Source organism: Triticum urartu, chromosome 7A, assembly GCF_056163025.1.
Source record: "Triticum urartu cultivar PI428250 chromosome 7A, HENAU_Tu73, whole genome shotgun sequence".
Lineage (NCBI taxonomy): Eukaryota > Viridiplantae > Streptophyta > Magnoliopsida > Poales > Poaceae > Triticum > Triticum urartu.
In genome coordinates, this window is record NC_141879.1 from 690,503,380 (window position 1) to 690,526,903 (window position 23,524).

Consider the following 23,524-nt stretch of genomic DNA (forward strand, 5'->3'; position numbering starts at 1 on the left):
TGATAGAAGAAAGAGAGGCATATACCAGAATCGAAGCAGATGGCACGTATTTAATTTTTGGTAGTCCCTGACCAGAAATATTTTGTCCTCACTTTATAGGTTATCTTCCCTTCATTTCTGAAAGTTTTTGTAATAAGGAGAAGTTGTGGCTGCCCTGCTCCTGCTATAACCGTCGCCACTCCATGCTCTTCTTTGTAACAAGATGATACGAAAGATATATCACTTAGATTATTTTTGCTCAAAGCAGTTCCCATAATATATCAATGGCGTCAACACTGCTACAGACATGAAGGTCTTAAACTACTACTTTCAGATCTACTGGAGCAAGGAAATCTTGAATAAGATACTTTATTCAGCTTCAGTGGATTTGAGGAGCAAAAATGGTCAATGAACAAAAGCTACAACAGGTGTTTCCCTCCTTTTAAGGGTTACCAGATAACATCAGGCAAATGTCACTGTCCTTTACAAAGCAAGCATGCCTATTTTTTCTGATGAAACTGATATGTATATATCTCTTAAGAAACTGCAGCAGCAGGTACAGATATGAAACATTGGATACCTCAAGAAAAGATGATGTTTCATGGAAGCCATCCGGTGAATCCCAAAACTATAAAGCTTTTAGCCTTCGGTAGAAGTTTTTCATCTTCGCAATAATGTTGACATCTTGCACAACTCCTTCTGAAGCAAAATAAAAAAATATGTGCCAAGCACCATAGCTAAGTCTTTATACAAGATATTTTTTTACAATTCTATGCAGATTCTGCTACCAACAAGCCTATAAACATGTTGATGAATATTGCATCTCTCAACTCAATGTCTAGATTAACAGTTGGAACTGGATTAATCCATAAAAAATCCCCCAAAGAATAACGAATGTTAAAATAGAACCTGACAAAGGGAAGAGTAACAGCTAAGGTAAGGGATTAACATAGCAGTGTAATATGGAGAACCATCACCTCAAAATCAGATACCGGGATTCAGAAGTAAGCAAGAAAACGATCACCTCAAATTCAGATACCTGGTTTCAGAAGTAAGCAAGTATTAACAAAGGCACGAATAATGGCAGAGGAGAAATTGTGATCATATGACAATTGTGATAAATCATCACATTTACGGTTCAAATCAACAAAAATTCCAAATCACTTGATATTGGCTACCAACTCTCAGTTAATATGGCAGCAGTAGCAAACTATGGCAGAGGAGAAATAATGGCCTCCAACATGTTCAGATCATGAAGAGAAAAGACTTTTTTTGCAGGAAGAGAAGAGAAAAGACTGCCTGAGCATGGCTCGAATAGAGAGAGGGAAGGGAAGGGCCTTCCATAGCGAGCCATGGCCTGCACGCCCGCCATGGTGCTCCTCCGTCACACCCGCAGCCTGCAGAAACCAACCGCACGGATCAAATCAAAAAATCCAGAAGAAGAAGATGAGCTGAGGGGAGGGGAGGCGAGAGGAGGAGCATGGAGGGCGTCAGTACCTTTGATGTCTACGTGCTGCAACCCTTCACCGACGTCGATGTCCACCACATCAGCAAGCACCGAGAGAAGGCCGCTGCCTCCGCCGTCGTCGCCCCATCCCCATCCATCCATGGGTGGGTGTTGGTCTAGAGTTTCATCCCCATCCATCCATTGGTTGGGCCGGACTATTTTTCGTTGACACGGATGATATCTTAAATGAAACTTCCTAGACTATTACCTCAAATACAAGCTCCTTTCGTTCATATTTGTGGAGCACTTCTCAAAAGATACCAAAATCTGAAAGTAACTAAATCACAGTATTTAACCTATTTTATCTTCTTGGCAAATGAAAGTATAGCTATAGCTTTGTATCAAAAGTGACAGAAGAATTCAACAGCAGTACATTAACTGAGACCTCGGGTATGGGAGTGTTTCTATCCAAGTACACACACACACAGAGAGAGAGAGATCTTGGGAGAATATTGCCTTGAGGCAAGCAGATAACAAATTATAATTTTGACAAGCATGTTGGTTGATATTTAAACAGGGTAATAAATAAACCAAGATATGAGACTAGTCTATGGTGTACCTAATCAAAAATAAAATCCTTTGTGATTCAGTTGTATATATGTAACTGTAGAAAAAATATTGACATCCGCAAGAGATTAAAAAAAGCACCATGTCATACCTACACATTAGTACAAGAGATGAAAAGGAAACCTATAAACTAAGAAGATTTCCACAATAAACAGAAGAAGCTACTACTGTGCATTATATCCCACAATTAATTTATGATGCTAGCGAAGCTGTACAGGAGCCCAAAAGGAAACCTATAGTATTAAGGGCATCTCCAGCCGTTGGCCCCCCAGGAGGGGCAAAAAATCTCCCCCTGGGGGCGCACCGGCGCTAAACCGCGCACTGGGGGCGTGATGCCCCCCAGTCGCAGCCCCCCACGGGTTTTTAAAATGTTTAAATTCGGCGCAAACACAACGCAAACACGTTCGAGTTCGTTCAAATTTAAACATATTTTACAAAAAAAGGAAAAACTACCGCGGGCTACCCGCGCCTTCTCCCTCGCCGCCCGCCTCGCCGCCCGCCCACGCGGTTCTACATGCCGAGGAGGCTGTAGAACCGCGTGTAGTCACCGCCGTCGTCGTCGTCGCCGCCCCCGCCGACGCCTCCGCCGTCCCTGCTGCATCCCTCCCCCGGTTGGCGCGGCGGGTTGGACGGTCCGAGGGCGTCGTCGTCGTCGTCGTTGTCGAGGACCACGACGCCGTGCTCGTCCTCGCGCCCACGCTTGCGGGCGGCGATCTCCTCCAGGGCCCGGCGCTGCCGGACCATCTCGTCGCGGAGGTAGTCGACCCGCGCCCACCGCAGGGCGTCCTCGTCGGAGAAGCCACGCCGGGCTATCTCCTCGTACTCCGCGGGGAGGCCGGGCTCCGGCTTGGGCTCGATGAGGACGAAGCGGCCGGTGGGGGAGGCGTTGTCGCCGATGCGGACGCCGGAGCTGCGGGTGCGCGCGCTGACAGGCGTGCCCTGGGGCTCCGGCTTGACGGGGCGGAGGTGGAGGCAGGGGGAGCCGCCGGACGAGGAGGAGGACCCCCCGGTCTCCATGCGCCTCGGGGTCCAGGAGCTTCCCCGGCGGCGTGGGAAGGACGGGGGAGCGGGGTACTCGAGGCGCGGCGTGTTGCCGCCCTCGATGTACTCAAGGACGGCCTCCAACATGCGCCCGGGCACGCCCCACCACCGACGTCGGCTGACGGCGTTGAGCCTGTCGAAGGGCTCGAAGCCGTTGGTGGCCTCGAGCTGCTCGGCGTGACGGCAGCGGAAATAAGGCTCCCAGAACGGGCTGTCGGGGACGTACTGTGGCCCCTCCCTCGCCGCACGCAGCAGGGACGAGCGGATGCGTGCGATCTCCGCACGCCGCGCCGCGCCGGTGGGTACCGGGGGCACCGGCACGCCGCCGGCGCTGATCCTCCACGCCCCGGCCACCCGCATGTCTGGCGGGACCGGATACTCGGCCTCAAAAAGGAGGCGAGCCTCGTTCTCGTGTAGATGGCGACGGCCGAAGCTGTTCGCCGCCGCGCCGTCGCCTGGGAGGAGAGGGAGGAACGACGACGGCGAGAGAGTGCGAGTCGCCGAGTGCGCTGGGGCGCGTCTTATATAGGCAGAGGCGCCGCCCGTGCGCTAGCCGCCGTGAGTACGCGTGGCGGGCGAGGGAGGGCGAGGGACGCGCGTCATCCGGTCTTCACTGCGCCGCCCGTGAGGCATCAATGGCGCAGGCTGACTGGCGCGACAGCGCGGCAGCTTTGGCATTGATTCGCCGCGGGAAACGAGGCGATGAGGACGATGAAGGGGTGAGAAGAGAGCCGTGTCGCTGACGCGGCGGGCCCGCGGCTGTTTCGCGCCAAAACAGTTCGCCCGAGCGCCCCCGGGCGCCCCGGGTTCGTCCTGAGTCCGCCGGCGCTGTTTTCGGCCCAAGCCAGCGAAAATCGGGCTCTTGGGGGCGCGACTGGGCCGATTTTTCGGCGCCGGCGTAAAAAAACGCCTGGGGTGCCCTAAGTGCAGACTTCATCTGAATAGCCTTGCTTGTTCGTTGTTCCTAGTTATTGTGCAGTCTTTAATCCTAATTTAACCGACCTCATCCGGGTCTCGAATCAAATGTAGCACAGCTCAAAGAGCCGCAAATCTAAAAATATACTAAAGAGTCGCAGCTTTCTTTGCTTCAGCCTTCCGCCCTAAAATATCAAACGCCCATTGCCCTGAACATTAGTACAAGAGACGACTTTGAATATATCTTCCACCCTAAAGATATATTCAGTGTTCTGCTTGCTTCAAGCTCTAAAAACAACACGGACGCCACAACACATGATAGTGAGCAGTGGTGAATCTACTAGGGTGGCTTTAACAGGCTTAAGCCCCCCTCCAGCTTTGCAAAATTAGTTTTTACTACTAGTTTAAAGGCTCAATTCAGCTATTTGTGAGCCCAACACAACATATATTCGCATGAAATAGGCATCCAGCCCACCCTCCATTTTCTCTGTAGATTCGCCACTGATAGTGAGGATTTACTGAACCACACGTGCAGCATTTAAAAGGTGTGCATTACCACATCATCATTTATCTAAAATATGATGGCCACATATAGTTTAGTAGTACATCATAGAGAAAAGCATACATGTATTTTAGAGCTGGAAGGAATCACAGAAGCATGAGCATTGCTCGTAGACTATAAATCCAAAGCCACAAAAAATCTCAAGAACTAAATGAAGTTGGTCTGACATAGCTTCTAGCTGAGTAGCCAAGGTCTAGGATCTGAACCTCGGGCTGGTGACAACGGCAGAATCCAAGTCATTCCAATGGCACAATGGATCTGAATCAATGAACGACGCTGACGATGGATCCCTACATCACAATGAACAGATGCAGATGTTTCAGTCGGGACTGGGGGTGCATCAAGAACTTAGGAATTTGAGCAAATGTGGGTTGATGGAGATGTGTGAGGAAGCATGTATAACTGGTTACTACCTTGTAGAACTTGTGCTAGGATCTAGACAACACCGGCTTCTGAAGGTCTTCAGGGTGCTGAGCTGCCGGCCAGGATTTTCAGCCTCTCTGTGTAGGGTACGTTGTTGTCCCCCGGGAACCCCTTGACCTTCTTCGTTTCCTCATTCATCACACTCTGCATAACCATGAACTCATCAGAAATTTGTTCAGGCGTACTCAAAATGGGTTATATTATGATGCCATGGAAATGCAATTAATTTGGCTTACCTTGATGCTGTCCTTGAGCCGAGGAGAAATCTCCTTGTCGAAGCTGTTGAATATCTTCAAATACAGGACCGGGCTTACACCGTCGCTGTCGTTCTCACCGAACATGGTAGTGGGATAGGTAGGCAACTGTACAGATCATTTAATAACCTCTTAAGCTCAGAGTAACAAATCATTTTTCTCAAAAAATGTACTAAGCAATCAACACTACTTGGTTAAGTAGGTGAAGAAACATGAGAAAATTACCTGAACGCTCACAATGAGAAGCGAATGGAAGGAGTCATGGGGATTCAGCGACGGGAGCGCAATGTGGCACACCTTCCTTGCGCGGGCAAACATGTCTGCTTCAATCGGGGTGTAGGGGGAGTAGTTTGGGGCTAGGGATTTCCTGTTGTCTCTGCAATCAATTTCGAAAGATTCAGTCAGGCATCCTGATAGAAGAAATACACAGTGGATGAATGAATATCAGGAGTCTCAGTAACATTGCTTCTTACTTGAAGAAGCCTTCCCCCCTCTGACTCTGAACACCGACGGCTCGAGGACCGACCAGCAGCCTTCCGACGGTTTCTCGTCGGTCGAATACGACAGCCTCAGGCCCGCTCTCGGCGGGTACAGGTACTTCGCCGAGCCAGCTGAATTTATCGTCAGTTTTGTCAGCAAAGCATAAACGAAATGCTGATGAACAATTTAAATGGTACTGCTGGATAAGTAGATGAAAGTGCTTTTGTTGACTCACTCATTTCGGTCATTTCATCGCCCTCGTACGATCTCCTCCGGAAGGAGAGCCTGACGATGACCGATTTCTTCCTCGGGTGGTGCGGGGAACCTAGTGACCGACATCCTCTGGACCTTGTAGCTCGGGACCAAGCCCGGGAAAGGCCGAGGCGAGCACGACGCCGCGGTCTGCCGTTCTTTCAGGCTACCAACAACAACAGGAGCAGCAGCATCCGGATCTTCGCTTTTCACCGGGGGTCGGAGGAATCACCCTGGCATGCCTCTGCGTCCACCAAGCACACCGCGTCCTTGCACGGCAACGCGTTTGTACCGCCAGCGACGTCTTTCGGGAGACGGGGAGAGGATCTGGATTTACACGGATGGGGAGCATCTGATGCTGAGTACACTGCGAGCCTGAAACTGCACTGCAGGGCATGAGAAACCGGGCGAGCAGAATACCTCCACTGACGCTGGAGTAATCGTTGTCGTCCTTGGAGCCGGCCGAGTCTCCCAACATGCTGAAGGAGTCGTACCACGCCTCATCGTAGATCACTGCAAAAACAAAATAAAAATCAGGGGTCTAGTCGAGCAGGTCGGCACCGGCCGGAGAAAATGAGGCAAACAAACAGCAGCGGCATCTCCAGCTAAATCAAAGGAGAAATCTCTACTACCTGGTGGCTGGTGCTTGATGGATGCAAAACTGGGTGGATGGATCTCGCAGCCGGCGGACGGCCATCCTTCAACCTGGCTCGGCTTGTGAGGATGGCGGCGACGATTGTCAGCCCGCGTGGCCTAGGCTAGGGGGTGAAAACAGTGTCACGACGCACGAGGACAGTGAGGCACGGGCGCTCTGGTTGGGGCTCGACAGTGTTGAGCAGCCTGGATCTGAGAGAGATGGTGCCACAGAGAGGAGATGAGTGATAACGGCGCCCAACCATGGCCTGGGGCAAGGCCTTGACCGGCGTGCGTGGGCTGGCGGCGGCGCATGCAAAGCAGGCGCGCGGCACCTGGAGGGCTGCTGCCGTCGCGGAGGAGCAGCTGTAGGCGAGGACCGGAGGAGGTGGGGAATGGGGTGCGGAGAGGCCGGCGGCGGACACGTCTCGGCGCAGCGTGCATCCTGCTGTCCCTCGTCTCTTCCCTTGTGCGGCGGCTAGGGTTTGCGGAGGGAGAGCAGCCTCGTTTGTGCGAGGGGGCTTCACTCCCTGGTTCGTGCGATGGGTTGTCGGTCGTTTTTTTTTCTTAGGTGCGAGGGGACCGAAAAAATCTAGGACGATTAACCTACGAAAAAAAACCGGACAAAAGTGGTGGGACAAAAATTAACCGTCGGAGACTACCAACTACTCCATTAGGAATAGAGATTAGGCACCGAATTGTCCCTGATAAGCACAGGAGCGAGCGAACCAGGCCGGCCCATTAAGCCGTTTCGTGTTTTCCTTCATACCCCATGTGGATTCTCAAAAAAAAAAAGGTGAACTCCATGCAACACGGCAACCCCTATTCGCCATTTCAGGCGCCCGTTTCTATTATTTTCGCAAACGGGCGCTCACACACGTGTCACTTTGGGCCGGCCTAGTTTGCCTTCCTTTTTTCTGTTAAAGTTTCAAAAAATGGGTCCAAACACACAACCTCTTCCTTCGAAGAGACTGCAGTAACCACTAGACCATCGCAATCCTTTTTAATTCGTTCTTCTTTTCTTCCTTTTTATTCTCTTTGTTTTCAGTTTCTATAAGCCCCAGTTTCGGGAAGCTTCCCAAACCGGGTTTTTCCGGTTCACTACTCAGGTTTCGAACTGTTTTATTCGGTTTTTCCTTTTTCTTAAATGCGTGGATTTTTTTTCAAATTTGATGAACTTCTTCAAATTTTGATAAACTTTTTTCAAATTTGAATAAAAAAATTCAAAATTGATGAACTTTTTTCGAAATCGATGGACTCTTTTAAAAATCAATGAAAATTTTCCAATTTTGTGAACTATTTTCAAATTGATTAAAAAATTATATCTAGTTTCAAAAAGTCAACGGTCAAGTGGTTTGACTAATCAACAACTGACTTGGCTATACTGACCGAGCGAAGGAACATGGGTTGCGATCGGGCGAAAGCAATGAATGAACGAACACGTTTGTTGGGTCGGCCCAAGAGGGGTTTTGCATGAGCGTCGGCGTGTTCCGCGGCGCCGCCAACGTTGTGTAGGAGCTCCCATGCAACACTATGGGCAATCTGCCACTCTGGCCGCAAAGCTCTTTACGAACAGAGTTTTCAAAGCCCCCATGCAACACACAGTTTTGTGTGGAGTTACATCAGAGAGCTTGCTGATTGTAAACCTACTAGAGTGCAGACGGCCTCAACCACTAGACAGCCACCCCAAAGATGGATCCCTCCAGCGGCCGGCGTTGCTAAAAATCGAGTTGATGGTGTAGTCTCGAGGAGTTCAAACGAAGGCTCTTTCTGTTTGCATAGACTCAACGGATATGTTTCTTGGTCCTCCAGTTATTTAAAACACAGGCATCACAGATGCGACCACCCTACAGGCACTTGCATGTGGGGAGGCTTTAGATATAGCACAACAGTTACTATTATCACATGTGGAGGTGGCCTCAGATTGCCAGGGAGTGATTCATGATATTGGGAGAGACATTGTAGGAACATATGCAAGCATCATTAAGGAAACCAGATCTACTGCCGTTGAGTCTTAGAATTGTACCTTCATCTTTGAAGGACGTACTACAAATGTCAAGGCACATAGCCTTACTAAATATACTTTTGGTTTTGATCTTGGACGCCATTTGTATCCGTATGAACATTGTTGAATGAATAAATCGAGTTTAGGTGCAAAAAAAAAAGGTGAACCATGTAGTGATGGAAAACACCGTAGTGCACAGAAATAATGTAGCACGCGATTTTTTCGTCCACTTTTGGAAAAATAATGTAAAATTCTAAACACTATTTGAAAACATAGAAAATCAAAAAAATTGAACATTCCATGAAATCATGAACATTTTTTTTCAAAAATACAGGCATTTTAAAAAAAATTGTGAACAAATTTTCAAAACATTAACATTTTTTGAAATTCTGAGAAAATCTTGAAAACATGAACATACATTCAAAACATTTTTTAGAAAATGTGAACAACTTCTGGAAATGCGAACATTTTTTAAAAGCATACAAGTTTTAAAACGTGATCATTTTTTTGGGTAACTGAATATTTTTCGAAAACAAGTACATTTTTTGGGAAACGTGGCCAACTTATGAAAACATGAACATTTTTTAAAAAAAATAAGTTTTGAAATTCTGAACAGTTTTTTTAAGATATTGAAATTTATAGATTTTTTACTAGAAAAATAAAAAACGAGAAGAAAGCCAAAAAATATAAAAACAACAATGAAATAAAAACAGGCTGGAACACTCTGGAACGCTCCCAGAAGTGGAAGCTCTTCCTGGCGCTAAATGGCCGGCCCACGTACTAGTTTGGTGGCTCCCTTTGTGCGAATCAACGACAATTCGCCGCAGCGAGCAGCAAATAGGAATTTTATGAGCATGGGCGACAAAAAGGATTGGTCATATCGGTACGCCTGAGCAGCCTAAGCCCAAAGTCTTGAAAATTATATTTTAAAAATTGGGAAATGTTGTTGTTTGTATTTTTTAGCTATACTCGGGCTTCGAGTTCAAAGTGCCTAGGTAACATGTTGATGATAAAGGAGAGGTGACCGGTGGACAAGGATATGGGGCACTTGTGACGGACAAATGAAGTGGGGCCCTCGAAGAAGGGATGCTTGCGTCTGCTACAATAGAGATGATGCGGCAAGATAACATGGTAGATGAGGCGATGTCGGTGATGAGTAGAGGAGGAAGCGGCATGGTCGACAAATTGGAGTAATGGGCCTGTGTGGTTGAAGTAGTGTGGTCAAGACCAAGTGAGAAAAACACAATGGGGAGATTACATGTGATTCAGGGGTGCAGATTTCCATATTGGGTTGAGGTGATCCTAGTTGTTCGCAGAAACGGGCCTATAACTGATTTTCCCAATTTGGTTGTCATCCAAACTGTTGGAACTTGTTCGACTTGATTCCAATCATCAACGGAACATTCAATCATTGTGTAATAAAAGAACAAACTAGAAATAACAATAAATACACATTATGAACCTCATCAAAAGGCAGGTATGTGCAATGCCATTGAGAAAGAGAGTTGACCTAGTTAATAAGAAAACTAGACCCAACAAGTGTGCAAAACACGCATCATACGCGCACGCACACATACACTTTTTTAGAAAAGTATAGGTTGAACCCCCCCCCCCCCCCCCCCCCCCACACACACACACACACACGGGGGCGGGGACAATATCGTCTCTAACAGTTCTGATCTCCCTAGCCTTGGAAATACTCTTGCAACAAGACATGCGTGGTGGTCGGTCTTCCAAGAAAATTTGCAATCTATCATTGATCTCCCAACTAAGCATCACTAATTCAACATTGGTGAGCCCACGTGAGGCACACCTACGCCTTTGGAGTCAATGCTTAGCAAGGCACAATTACTTTGAAATATACGGAAGGCTCATAATTATCTTCTCTTCATTAAAAAAAGGTTTGGTCTCCCTTGCAGGTTCACTATGTTATGAAAGATCTCCTAGATTGTAGGTCTTTTATCATTTGTGGATGCAGCTTACAAGTTACAACTCTCTAACATTTGATATGTGCCTTCTATTTTGCAAGCTAAAGCTACAGGATTACATGTTGCGACTCTAGCTGTGAATGCTCTAGATGAAAGAACGTATCCCACATACTGTAAACCTTTGGCCAATGTTGCAAAAGCAAGGAATCTCCTTGCAACATTGGAACGTGAGGCTCTTTCGGGCGAATTTCTTCAATGCATCTTCTACTACGCGTAATTACAAATTAGCCCACATTCATAGAAAGTAAAACATTGTATCTCGTCCTCTTGCTATGAATGCTTTTTGAAAATCAGTCGTTTCCTGGTTGCGACTGCCTTTGCAACAAACATGCTTCAAACTATAAGCCAGAGTTGACTCTTGAGGCTGTCATATGTACTTTGTATGGGATATTAGCCTAACAAAGTATACCTCTTTTAGACGACTTCAGTTTTTCAATTTATTTTTCCTCGTCCACCTTCAACGCGAGGGGCTTCTTGTATATTTGTAGATATGAATCCAGCCTCTCCCTCGCATCCGCGAGGACTTTCCATTTATTATTTGTCGACTACTCCCTAGAAGCACCCAACAACCCATGCTCAGCGCCCTTGGTCGCTGGGATGTTGCGTTCTTTGTTGTTCTTATCGAAACAACTGACACACCTCTTAGCGTGATATGTAGTGGCCTCTTCCACGTGCGAGGCCGACTCTATCTAGAGCAAAGAGTCGTCCTCGTTGTGCAAATAAACTTATCGATAAACTCCACTGGACCCTATGACATGGCTCCGTAGCACTATCGTACACCCTTATCATCTTTACCCTCCTTACCATTGGTGCAAGGCACACCAATTTTTTCAACAATGCATGTGACGTCAAAGCACCACTCTCCTCGAAAGCGAATATGGCCTCAAGCAAGTATGCTCGATTGTGATAGACGAAACATGCACTACAAACATGATCTGCACCTCCAGAGTCTCAACCATAATGTTGGCCCTACATAGGGCAATGTGGGAAGCGACGACGAACTAGTATGAGCACACGGATATTATGAGTGTCAAAAAATTCTTCGCTAAGACTCGGATCATGATTGTTGTTTCTTAGTCTTGTTGACAAGTTTTTTTTATAAGGAGGTAATATTAAAAAACATCCAAATTACTAGTTTTTTTATAAGGAGGTAATATTAAAAAACATCCAAATTACTTCCAACCTCAACAGTTGTTGGTCACTGATGTCTCTGTTCTTTTGTCTCCCCACTTTCTCTCTACGAGACTCCGATGTCAAAATCCCACATAGTCGTGCTTCGCTGACAAATTTTTCTTTGGTGGTGGGAACACTGACGAGTGATGTCAACGTGCTCCGTGCGACGCCACGCCATCCCAGGCGCAAACCGCCACGACGGCCGACGGCCCGCCCACCGCCGGCGATGACTTTACGCCACCGTACGTCGCCGCCAACGGCGGCGTTACTGGTCAGGTTAAAAGGTCAAAGCGAGGTCAGATCAGCGTTGCTTTACGCTACCAACCCGTTCGCTCACCGGAGACGCTACCCGCTCCCACCGCCAGGCGGGCCCCGCGCGTCATCCTCCCCACCCACCTTCTCCCCCGCCGCGCCGGTATATTTAACCTCCGCTCCCAAATTCCTCCCCTCCCCAGGAGCCGGAGCAGAGCACGCACGCCCACGGGATCCCGGCCCCCCCATTTCTCGCCCCACGCCGATTTCTTCCGCCGGGAGACAGGCCGACCCGAGCCGGCGCCGGCGGCGAGATCCATGGGCTCCGTGGCGGCGGACGCGCCGGAGGCGCCGGCGGCGACGGAGACGGTGTTCCGGTCCAGGCTGCCGGACATCGAGATCCCGGCGCACCTCACGCTCCAGGACTACTGCTTCGAGCGGCTGCCGGAGGTGGCCGCCCGGCCCTGCCTCATCGACGGGCAGACGGGCGCCGTGCACACCTACGCGGAGGTGTCAGAGCTCTCCCGCCGCTGCGCGGCGGGGCTGCGGCGGCTCGGCGTGGGGAAGGGCGACGTGGTCATGAACCTGCTCCGCAACTGCCCGGAGTTCGCCTTCGTGTTCCTCGGCGCGGCCCGGCTGGGCGCCGCCACCACCACCGCCAACCCGTTCTGCACGCCGCACGAGATCCACCGCCAGGCGAGCGCGGCCGGGGCGCGGCTGATCGTCACCGAGGCCTGCGCCGTCGACAAGGTGCGCGCCTTCGCCGCCGAGCGCGGGATCCCCGTGGTCACCGTCGACGGGCCGGCCTCCGACGACGGCGGCTGCCTCGCGTTCGACGAGGCCCTGCTGCCCGCGGAGCCGCTCGCCGCCGACGAGCAGGTCGACCCCGACGACGTGGTGGCCCTCCCCTACTCGTCCGGCACCACGGGGCTGCCCAAGGGCGTCATGCTCACCCACCGCAGCCTCGTCACCAGCGTCGCGCAGCAGGTCAGCTCAGCTCACTCCCCGCTACGCTTCCACCTCCATTGCCACTGGCTGGACCGAGCCGCGGATCCTTCGGGGGCCAGGCGAGCTTCCCATTTACGTTTCTCGTGGCCTCGCTTTACGCTTTCCAGCCCGGGACGTTCCTTTTCCCCATCACGCGCCTCTCCGTCGGCGCCGGAGCCCAGCGACCGACCAATTACTCCCCTGCTTAAAATAACGCCGCGCCATTTATTACCCGGATCGGATCGGATCGGATTCGACGGGCCGACGTGACCCACGCAGGGCCCGCCAACCAGCGCCAAGATTCGCGCCCACGCACGATCACATTTTTCAATTCATTTTTTTTTCGATGCAATTTTTTTTCAAATTGCACGATAACATTTTGAATTCAATTTTTTGATGTGAAAAAGGTTCAAATTTTCTGAACATTTGGTTTCTGAATTCAAATTTTGTGTTTGTGTGTGTGCAGGTGGACGGGGAGAACCCGAACTTGTACTTCGGGGAGGACGACGTGCTGCTGTGCGTGCTGCCGCTGTTCCACATCTACTCGCTCAACTCGGTGCTGCTGGCGGGGCTGCGCGCCGGGTGCGCGATCGTGATCATGCGCAAGTTCGACCACGGCGCGCTGGTGCGCCTGGTGCGCGCGCACGCGGTCACCGTGGCGCCCTTCGTGCCGCCCATCGTCGTCGAGATCGCCAAGAGCGACCGGGTGACGGCCGCCGACCTCGCGTCCATCCGCATGGTCATGTCCGGCGCGGCCCCCATGGGCAAGGACCTCCAGGACGCCTTCATGGCCAAGATCCCCAACGCCGTGCTCGGGCAGGTTCGTCGCGCACCGGCCCCGCTCTCGCACTTCGAATCCATATCCAATGATTGCTTGCGCGATTATCTTAGTGGCAAGCACGTCAGCTACAGTAGGTGAGTGTATGGAGCGTTTGGAAGGCGAGTGAACCTCGAAAGATCATCAATGGTTGTTGGGGCATCGGGGAGGCGATTGGGATGGGCTGGCTAGTGGCCCGGCGCGCGAGCCAAGGTCGCAGTTTGGTGGGTGGGTGGCATGGTGGCGTCGTGCTTTTGGGTGCGGGATATGGCGACATCCCAACCTTTACGCTCCATGACGGCTTCACCTTCATCCCAACTGAAGCGAACGCACGCCACCCCCATGATCCCGGCGGGCGGGTTGCCGTCGCGGCAAGCCAGCGTTTCCTTTCTATAGTGCCAACCGCCAACCGTCAGACTTTCCGGTCGACAAGTCGCTCTCAGCAGGATTGATCTTGCATGTCTGAATCTTCTTTACTTAAAACTGAACATATATCACTCGGGTTGAAATTACAGCGTGTTGATCGTCAGCAGAACGTGGTGACCGGGGGGCTGATGATCTCTCTGTTTTGCAATGCGTGTGCAGGGGTACGGGATGACGGAGGCCGGGCCGGTGCTGTCCATGTGCCTGGCGTTCGCCAAGGAGCCGTTCGGGGTCAAGTCGGGGTCGTGCGGCACGGTGGTGCGGAACGCGGAGCTCAAGATCGTGGACCCCGACACCGGCGCCTCCCTCGGCCGCAACCTGCCGGGGGAGATCTGCATCCGCGGCAACCAGATCATGAAAGGTACTGTACGTGCGTGCGCGCACATTCAGACACAAGCTTATTCATTTTTCGAACAAAATGTCCAACCAAAAATGGTACAGTGCCGCCGTGTCTGGTCACCGCTCAGGAGTGGCAACGACGTGGACGGCACGACGACGTGATCCACTGTTCCATGACTAGCTAGCTGATTAGGTGAGCGAGTGGTTCGCGACTAGTCGCAGGGTAGCTCACGAGTAGATGCTGTAGTAGGAGTAGCACTGCTGGTTAGGTGATCGGTTCGGACTGCTCCGTCTCCAGCTCCGGAGCCCAAATTATTGGCCGCAGCTGCAGCAACTTCACCCGTTTCTGACGGCACTTTCGGGCAGATAGATAAGCAGGCGTGGCACGTATCGAACATGCTGCATTTTCAGCAGTTCAGTCGCCTGCACGCATGTGTGCTCGTGTTCTGTCTCCGTCTGCTACGTTTGGCCACTAGCCAGCCAGCGAACGGACGGGCGGCTAGACTAATCTGAGTGATCGGTAGCTGCACGGACCAGAGCTTCTTCCACCTTCTGCTCACCTGACCAGATGCTCGGTGCACCGATCGGTCGGCCCGTCGGTCGGTCTCCAGTTAGGTACTAGTCGCTGGTGACCGGTGAGTCCGCTCGATCCAACCTAACACCCACGTAGTACTAGTAGGAGATGATTCCCTTCTGAAGCACGCCTCCTTGGCCCTCGGCAACTGTTGGCAAATCATCGTCGGCTAGCCCATCGACGGCGACGGCGTGCGTCAGTCGATGAGCCGGCGGCACCCTTTTGGCTTTAGCAGCAGCATGCGCGTCCTGACTGCTCTCGCCGTGCTAGCAATCGTCGCACTGGCGCCTCACACGTCAATAATGGAGCACCCTGAACTGAAGGTCTGAGGCCATACGCATCTCTCAGATTCAGATGTACTTGCACCGCTTGGGCAATGGCGACAAGGAAAAAGGCCGGCAGATTGCGCAAGCGTCTCCAAGGCCTGGCCTTGGCATGTTGCCGCGCGCATGTGTCGTGCACAGCGTCAGCCACCGTCTTCACCGAGTTTTCGGACAAATTGTCACTCTTTTTCCTATCTGCGTTCAGGCGAAGCAGATAACTACTGTTTTTCCTTCTTTTTTTTTTTTGGTTCGGTACTACAGTAGTTTTAGTTATCGGCCTTTTGACATGGACCCCACCGCGACAAGGTTTATCTGGTCAATTTTACTGGACTAGAAGACCTTGGTTACAAATAAGATTGTATTTTTCAGAAAGAAAGGGGATATTTTTAAGGTGCTGCCAATCTGACTGAACTGTACGTTTCGCGGTCGAGCATTTTGGTTTTGGCTAAGGCCGCACAATCATCCCCCGAAACGTCGAAGGTTCCGAATTAAGTTGTAGGTCACGGTCCAGTTATGTGCTACATGTACATGGGGTTCCAGCAGTGCAACCAAGCCTCTGAGTAGTACTCCAAAGAATCCACAACAAACTCCCACACATGACTACATAGCTTGCATTCGTTGATGCAGCATGCTGGCCATGTGAAAGCATTTTCCCAAGTACTCCAAGAATCCACAACAAACTCCCACACATGACTACTTATCTTTGCTTAAAAGTCTATGCTTATATTTTTGTGGGAAATGGCCAAGCTTAGGTCTATCATTAGCATAAGAAAACAAAGCCTGCCTTTCTACTTGTTTTTAACAGTTACAAGTAGAACTAAGTTGTTTGACCTAGCACATGTGGTGAGGTGGAGATGTTTAGCTCCTTCTGACTTGCGTATGGATACGATTTTTTTTTTTTTTGCGTATGGATACCTTGTACTATGAATGATTGGATACATTGTGGCAACAGGCTGTCCTGTGGGCTGTAGCCACCCATGATTACATACAACCACACATGATGGCAACTGGATGGGAATGTTGACGATTCCTAATTTTGTCCATTTCCCATGTATGCCCCTTCATGCTCTGAAACTAATGCCAGAAGAAGCGCTCCCTCACTTTACTAATACATGAGAATTTGCAAACTTCAACCCAGCAAAACTTTCTTTTTTTTCGAAAGGAGGAGAAAAACTTTTTTTTTGCTTCATGCTCCCTTCCATATTTATGTAAGCCTTTATTACATGGAGTGTGGATTCTTCTTTCTGTTTGAAAACTATCTAAATACATATAGAATTCGGATATGATCAGTATGTCGCTTTCGCAGACAGCTGGATGCGTGTTCAGTGACTACGAAATTGAAGAATTATTCAAGATTTTATTTTTCACAACAATATATGTACTCCCAAAAGATACATGTACTGTTTACTCTAGACTGCAACTTAAATGGATACGAACTATTACCAGGTAGACAAGTTTCAGACCTTAAGATGAGATTCATTCCACTCAGTAGCGTTTTTACCGGAAATTCTAGCTGTTCACTTGGACTATTTCTGTAATTTCTCCAACTAACTACACCAGCCACACATGCTTAGCCATTGATATGAACTTTTTAGGGAAACAACAAAAAATCTTAATATGCATCATGATGATCAAAGATAACAACTCATGTATAAATGACCAAGCCTATGATTGCAGGTTACCTAAATGACCCAGAGTCCACAAAGAACACCATTGACAAGGACGGTTGGCTGCATACTGGAGACATTGGCTATGTCGATGATGACGACGAGATCTTCATTGTCGACAGGCTCAAGGAGATAATCAAATACAAGGGATTCCAAGTACCTCCTGCGGAACTCGAAGCCCTTCTCATCACACACGCCGAAATCAAAGATGCTGCTGTCGTATCGTAAGTTGATAGACTGTTCTAAGGGATTTAGGATCCATTTGGTCCATGTCAAGAGTAGGTGATTAAATTTAGCTGGTCTTCATTTTTTGCAGGATGCAAGATGAACTTACTGGTGAAGTTCCAGTTGCATTCATTGTGCGGATTGAAGGCTCTGAGATCAGCGAGAGCGAGATCAAGCAGTTCGTTGCAAAAGAGGTAATAACTAGTCGTCCACTTTCCATACATTCAAGTATGACGCACAAATAGAGAAACAGGCAAAGTTGCCACAAACAGTACAATTTTTAACAAAATTCTGAAGAGGGCATAATTTACAACATGTGATTTGTGAACTGTGAGGCATACCGGCCATCCAGCATGTTATTTTACAAGACTGAAGAGAGCATCAAATGTTTGCATTGGTTCATGTATCTTCACCAATTCAGTGCAGATGTGAGACTTCAAAAACCTAACAAATTGTGCAATATTATTGCAGGTCGTTTTCTACAAGAGGATCCACAAAGTTTTCTTCGCTGACTCGGTTCCGAAGAGTCCTGCTGGCAAGATCCTCAGGAAGGACCTGAGAGCAAAGCTTGCTGCAGGCATCCCAGGCAGTGAAAGCACACAGTCCAAAAGCTGAGTCCCATCTTACACACACACACACACACACACACACACACACACACACCTCTGTCCAAAATCATGTAATGTTCTCAATGAAATGGCATTATTATTATTATTATTATTATTATTATTATTATTATTATTATTATTACATATAGAAGGGCTGGCTGGCACATGGTCGTCGATTTTTTCAATTAGATGGCTAAGTTATATGATTTGTTTGTTCGTTCGATGATGTGTATCCTGTCATGTATAGATACCAACTCTTTTTTTTGACAACAAAGGCTGATTATAATGTATACCGCTTATGATTTATACCACAAGTTGAATTAAACTCATTTGTTCTAGTGACCTAAAAAAAAATCATTTGTTCTAGTGGATCGTCCGTTTCGGGGTTTGAGTGCTTGCTGCTCTTATTAATATTTCTCCCTGTCTAATAGAATTATAGATGGACTTTACTTCTGGATCAGGTTTTCTCCTTTCTTGGATAAATTGATGTTCTGTCAGGAAGAACATATTTTTGCTCAATTTGCACACAGCACGGTGGTGTTCAACTATAAGCAGTATTGGACTCTTGGATGATACCTGATCAAAATCAGGCCAGACGAACTGAATGAATATCACTGGAATCAGTATGTTTATTGCGCGAACAAGACAATTTTGCAGTGAATATTTTTCCACTGCAATCAGTTCGTCTATTCTGTGTTCCAAACAGGGCCTGCACATTTTCGCAGGGCAACAATTTCTCTCTGAAAACACATTTCATTCATGTGGCTGCTGCTCGTAGTATCAACATAGAAGAGGTTACATGGTCTTTTTTTTTGCGAGTAGAACACTTGTATTACTCAATCACCAACATGATTACAATCAGCTAAATATAGCTCAACGACATAATTAGCTAAGCAATTGCTTGACATTATTCTGGGATCCAGTGATATGAGTAATACTGGTTTCATGAACGCTCAAGGTGCTGGAGGAGGTTACACGGTCTATGAACAATACACGGAGAATACATACATACAAACACACTAATACATATTTTTTGGGGGGCAAATACGCTACTGCAGTACACTCACACTAGTTTTTTTTGGAGCAGCCTTCTCACACTAGTAGTAACATATCGAACAGAGAAATTTTTTTTAGTCTACATATCGAACAGAAGAGAAGCCCAAGAAGGAGCTAACTTGGGTGTAATCGGGCCGAGCGTTTTCAGCCCAACAACACTAGCTAGCGCTCGGGGAGCCCACCCTGTATGACGATGGGCCGGGCCGCCTACTTTGTGGAGGAGGAGCGGTGCGGGTGCGGGTGGGAGAGCGAGGGGTAGAGGCGGAAGAGGTTGCGGGCGGAGAGCGCGGAGAGGACGGCGGTGCCGGCGGCGGCGAGGCCGCCGCAGACGAGGCTCCCGGCGACCTGCTGGCAGAAGCGGGTGAAGATGTTGCAGACCTTGTTCCACTGCAGCGCCTGCGCGCCGTCCAGCGCGATCAGGCACGCCTGCGCCGCCGCCACCGTCGCCGCGAACGTCACGTACGCGCACCCCTGCACCGCGCACGCCATCAGGCACATACAGTTAACTTTACGTGTTTTTCAGCTTATAATGCCATTAGATTAACTCGATGAATGCCTTTTGACGCTGTAAAATCAGCAGTAGTAAGGTCTTTTTTTTCCTTCTAGAAGACAGTAGCAAATTAACCGGCTGAAATATATCCTGGAATAATCACAGCTAACTCTGAAATTTGTACCAAAAATGGTCAATGTGGCAAGCCATATCTCAGAAACCAAATGAACAAACCTCTCTTAAATTTGTGAGCTAACCCACCCTGACCCACCCATATGACTATGTGCTGCGGATTGAATGGATACAGTTTGCCTCATTTATTATTTGCGTTCTAGTACTGTGCATGCCTAGGTTGCTTTCGGTATTTTTTCCCACAAAAGTTAGTAATAATTGTGTGTTTGTGTCTACTCCTGTCGTGAAAAATCAGAAGAGTTCTAGTGCTACAAGTTCTTTGAGTGTTACCGTGTTACGAACGCACGGTAACATCCTACAAAGCTGTGAATTTCATGGGAAACAATTGAGCGCGTCAATAAGAAATTTTTCTACAGCCCCATAAAATTTGGAAATCCAAATTAGTTTTGAATTGAGAGAAACAAAAAAAAAGGCAATTCTAGGTATGCACAGTATCAAAAAGACAAGCACGGATAAACTAAATAGTTTTGCTAAGTCTCAGTCGACTTAGACTTCGTCATGTCTCAATCGATGTTGTATTTCATTGATCTTGCATTGAGATTCGTACAAAAAATTCTTTTCAGTTTTTTCCTTTTTCTTCTCACGTACACTATCACTTGACTAAGATTTGGTTAAGTCTCAGTCGACTAAGACCTAGACACACCCTAAACTAAAATGTTGGACACTATTGATAACTGAAGTTGTATGGCTGGTTGCTCCGTCTTGACACAGACAACAAATATGCTATCTACAAGCAGTGTTCTAGAAAGAGACAATAAATAGTTAGTTTATCCAAAACGCGCATGGTTCTAGACTAGCCAACAGTGTTCTAGAAAGAGACAATAAACGCGCGGAGTACTTTATATAAAAGAAAATAGAGAGCTTGTAAAGTCTGATCAAATTTATAAATAAAAAAGATTATCGACATGCATGGCACATGAAACTTCGATTTATCTAAATCAGCTGCACATAATTGGATGGACATGCATGCATGTGCAGCACCAGGCACTTGGAAACTTGAATGCGCCGATCTTTTCCGATGGGGAACCCAAAATGATTTGGGCTGGCCCTCGACGCATTGATGGAAACATGAATGAAAAACAGCGGCGCAGCTGCAACATCTAACGCCGCAGCGCACTGCACTGTCCTGGTCTGATTTGCCAGTCCGGGAGACCTGCCGTGAGGAGCCGTTGGTAGATGGCAACGGTGACGGTGAGAAAGGAGGATGCTGGCTACCATTTGCAGTAGAATCGTTGTTATCACGACGGGGACCCGATCAGACGAAGATGATAGCTCAGTGCTAACTGTTCCCTGTTCATAGCCTTTGAAAACTGTTTCCTATTCCTGTCGCGGAATTGAAGCGCGGTTGCTCCGGTCGCCGCTAGGTCGCCGTCGGGCGATCAATGAGCTGCCAGTTAGTGCCTATCTTGTTTAATTCGCCGGTGCTGATCAGAATTCATGCATGCTCTATAGTGCTCGTGTTGATTAATTAGGCGCCGGGCACAGAACGGTGTCTAGTGTGTCGAGCGGAAATGAGTACAGGGTAACAGTGATATGGCTTTCACTTTCAGTAAGATGTCGATGAAATTCACCCAATTTCAATGATTTCAGCACGCGCTAAAATATACTGTACTATATATTTACCTTCCAGTCAAAATATTTCAGCGGTCTCATTAGTACTGAGGGATTCAAATATTTTTCGTGTTTACTATTTTGTTGTTGTTGAATTTCAAGTGAATGTTTTGGCCACAAACTGAAAACCACTGAAATTCGGTGGTTCCGGTTGTGGCTGAAACCCAAAGTGACAGAGGTACTGGCCGACCATGGGATACCGAACTGGAGACTGCAGAAGAAACATTCAGGGCCGGAGGCGTCAGGAGAGTGATCGGAATAGTGCAGTATGTACCTTGTCGAGGAGGAGGAAAGCCCACGCCAGGGCCTTGCTGTTGCGGCAGGGGTTGTGGGCGAAGCGGCCGAGGTAGAGGCACCGGAGCAGGTGCAGCAGGTGGTACCCCGCCGCCGCGCCGGCCGCCGCCGTCAGCACCCTGCACGCACGCACGTTTCACGCTCAGTCAGACGATCACACGTGCACAAATCACGGCCGCACAGGGTACTTGTTTGCTAGCTAGTTAGCTCACCAGAGAGCGTGGACGTCCTTGACGGTGGCCTTCTTCCTGATGAGAAGCACGGTCTCCGTCTGCGTGTCCAGCCCCATCAGCAGCGCCGACGCCAGCGCCAGCACCGCGCACGCGCCCCGCATCAGGCCCTCGGCCCTCACCTCCGACGGCCTCCTCCTCCCCGCCTGCGCCGCCGCGTCCATCGCGCTCAAGGTCAAGCCCGGTCGATCTCTACTTGTGAGTTGTGATCTTGGAACGGAGGGAGTAGCTAGCTAGTGTTTGCCTCGTGTCTAGCGCACGAACGCCGTAGCTAGGTCGGGGGGTCACGGGAGTTTTATAGGCGCCGTGCGCGGCGAGAGGGCGAGTGGGAAGCGTCTGCTCTAGGGAGTGCGGCGATGGCCGAGAGCATGTGCGCACGGGTACGTACGGCGGCGGGGCGACGTGGTCGATCGTGGCGGTGCGCAAGCGGTGCCCTGTGCGGGGGTTTAATGCACTGCGGTTAACAGGCAAGACGGCAGACAATGCTCGGATGGGCGGTTAACTGAAATTGGACACTCATGGTGCTACATCCTGTCAACGAATTAGATCATGCAATTGCTTTTAGGACAAGGCTGGGATTGGTCGTTACGGGCATGCACAATGGTGCTATCTTATCAGTGCCAAGTAAAATAAATGCTGAGATGGAGGAAAAAGAAATCATAAGAGAATGTTTGTCTTCTCTTATTTAAGAGATGATCTATTAACATAATATGTCTCAACACACTTTTGGGAAATTGCTAGTTATTGAGATAAGTTTAAAAAATGACCCATTATAAACATGTTTCTTTTATCATCTTTAAATTACATGCAAGGTTTAAGATAAAATTATCTTATTAACCATTGTACATGCCCTAAGTGAATTGTGGAGGGAGTGCATCCTGTCAAGGAATTAGATTGTGCAATTGCTTTAATAAAAGGGTCTGTGTCCTGTTTTATATATAAAGCAACAATCATCATACGACTCGACACCATAGCATACATCCAGGACAAGATACAATGGTGCCTAAAAAGAGTTACACAACCCCGTTACCACTCTAAGCAAACTACATGTAGGAAGAAAGGGCATTGCTTGAAGTCATCGGGGCCCTCAACTATGAGCGAGTTGATGAAGTCGTGCATGACAACCCGGATGCTCCAAGGCGGCACAAGCATGCTCCTTGGTGAGGCGCTCCGCTTTTGCCGCGTTGGCCGCCTCCTCCTTGGTGAGCCGCTCGGACTCCTCAAGGCTGAGTCGCATGGCATGGCATTTCTGGAGCGGCAGTTGCAAGCATTCGTCTGCGCCGTGGTCAAGGAACGGCGGATGACGCCACGGACCAGGTCGTCCTTTGAGTCTGAGGGCAGGGCAACGGGTGTAGATCTACATGATCCTCAGACGGACCGGCTAGATCCTGCCCGGGGCACCTGCCTTGCACGGTAAGCTGCCCCGCCTCCGACTCAAGGAGCACGGCCACGGGCTCGACAATGCCAGCACCAGCACTAGCACCGCCGAGAGGAGCGGGCCAGAGGTGACGGCCCAGGGCTTCAAGAGCCAAACGTAGACTGCCATTAATCGATGCCGTCGTGTGTAGAGGAGGAGCCCCACCAGGTCATCGGGAAGTGCACGGAGGAGGAGGAGCCCCAGATGGAGCCACGGGGAGTGAACAAAGGAGGAGGAGCC

The 23,524-nt window shown here is 49.1% G+C and overlaps 2 protein-coding genes, 1 long non-coding RNA gene and 1 pseudogene across 3 annotated transcripts; 1 reads left to right on the plus strand and 3 right to left on the minus strand.

Annotated features, from left to right (window-relative positions):
• Positions 1 to 35: 35 nt before the first annotated feature.
• On the minus strand, positions 36 to 2,220 carry LOC125518582 (uncharacterized). The gene is made up of 4 exons (XR_007288031.2): positions 1,477 to 2,220; positions 957 to 1,376; positions 560 to 678; positions 36 to 187 (listed from the first exon to the last, which is right to left on the minus strand). It is a non-coding gene; the product is annotated as an uncharacterized LOC125518582 (long non-coding RNA).
• A 2,779-nt stretch (positions 2,221 to 4,999) lies between these two features.
• LOC125519352 (uncharacterized) lies at positions 5,000 to 12,351 on the minus strand (annotated as a pseudogene).
• On the plus strand, positions 12,214 to 18,130 carry LOC125525016 (4-coumarate--CoA ligase 4). Its single transcript, XM_048690044.2, has 6 exons — positions 12,214 to 13,018; positions 13,485 to 13,838; positions 14,421 to 14,619; positions 17,172 to 17,385; positions 17,478 to 17,580; positions 17,858 to 18,130. Exons 1-6 carry the CDS (start codon positions 12,350 to 12,352, stop codon positions 17,999 to 18,001), a joined length of 1,683 nt encoding a protein of 560 aa, XP_048546001.2. The 5' UTR covers positions 12,214 to 12,349; the 3' UTR covers positions 18,002 to 18,130.
• Positions 18,131 to 18,879: 749 nt separating this feature from the next.
• LOC125525017 (CASP-like protein 2C3) lies at positions 18,880 to 22,264 on the minus strand. Its single transcript, XM_048690045.2, has 3 exons — positions 21,850 to 22,264; positions 21,618 to 21,756; positions 18,880 to 19,521 (listed from the first exon to the last, which is right to left on the minus strand). The coding sequence occupies exons 1-3, from the start codon at positions 22,029 to 22,031 to the stop codon at positions 19,258 to 19,260; spliced, it is 585 nt and encodes a 194-aa protein (XP_048546002.2). The 5' UTR covers positions 22,032 to 22,264; the 3' UTR covers positions 18,880 to 19,257.
• Positions 22,265 to 23,524: the final 1,260 nt, after the last annotated feature.

Excerpts from the sequence above, each read along its gene's own strand:
- LOC125525016 (XM_048690044.2), top strand. The coding sequence starts at position 12,350 with ATGGGCTCCGTGGCGGCGGACGCGCCGGAGGCGCCGGCGGCGACGGAG. Across the intron at positions 14,620-17,171 it reads CGGCAACCAGATCATGAAAG|GTTACCTAAATGACCCAGAG; the intron begins GTACTGTACGTG and ends CTATGATTGCAG. Across the intron at positions 17,581-17,857 it reads AGCAGTTCGTTGCAAAAGAG|GTCGTTTTCTACAAGAGGAT; the intron begins GTAATAACTAGT and ends ATATTATTGCAG.
- LOC125525017 (XM_048690045.2), bottom strand. The coding sequence starts at position 22,031 with ATGGACGCGGCGGCGCAGGCGGGGAGGAGGAGGCCGTCGGAGGTGAGG. Across the intron at positions 21,757-21,849 it reads AAGGACGTCCACGCTCTCTG|GGTGCTGACGGCGGCGGCCG; the intron begins GTGAGCTAACTA and ends GCGTGCGTGCAG. Across the intron at positions 19,522-21,617 it reads CTTTCCTCCTCCTCGACAAG|GGGTGCGCGTACGTGACGTT; the intron begins GTACATACTGCA and ends TGCGCGGTGCAG.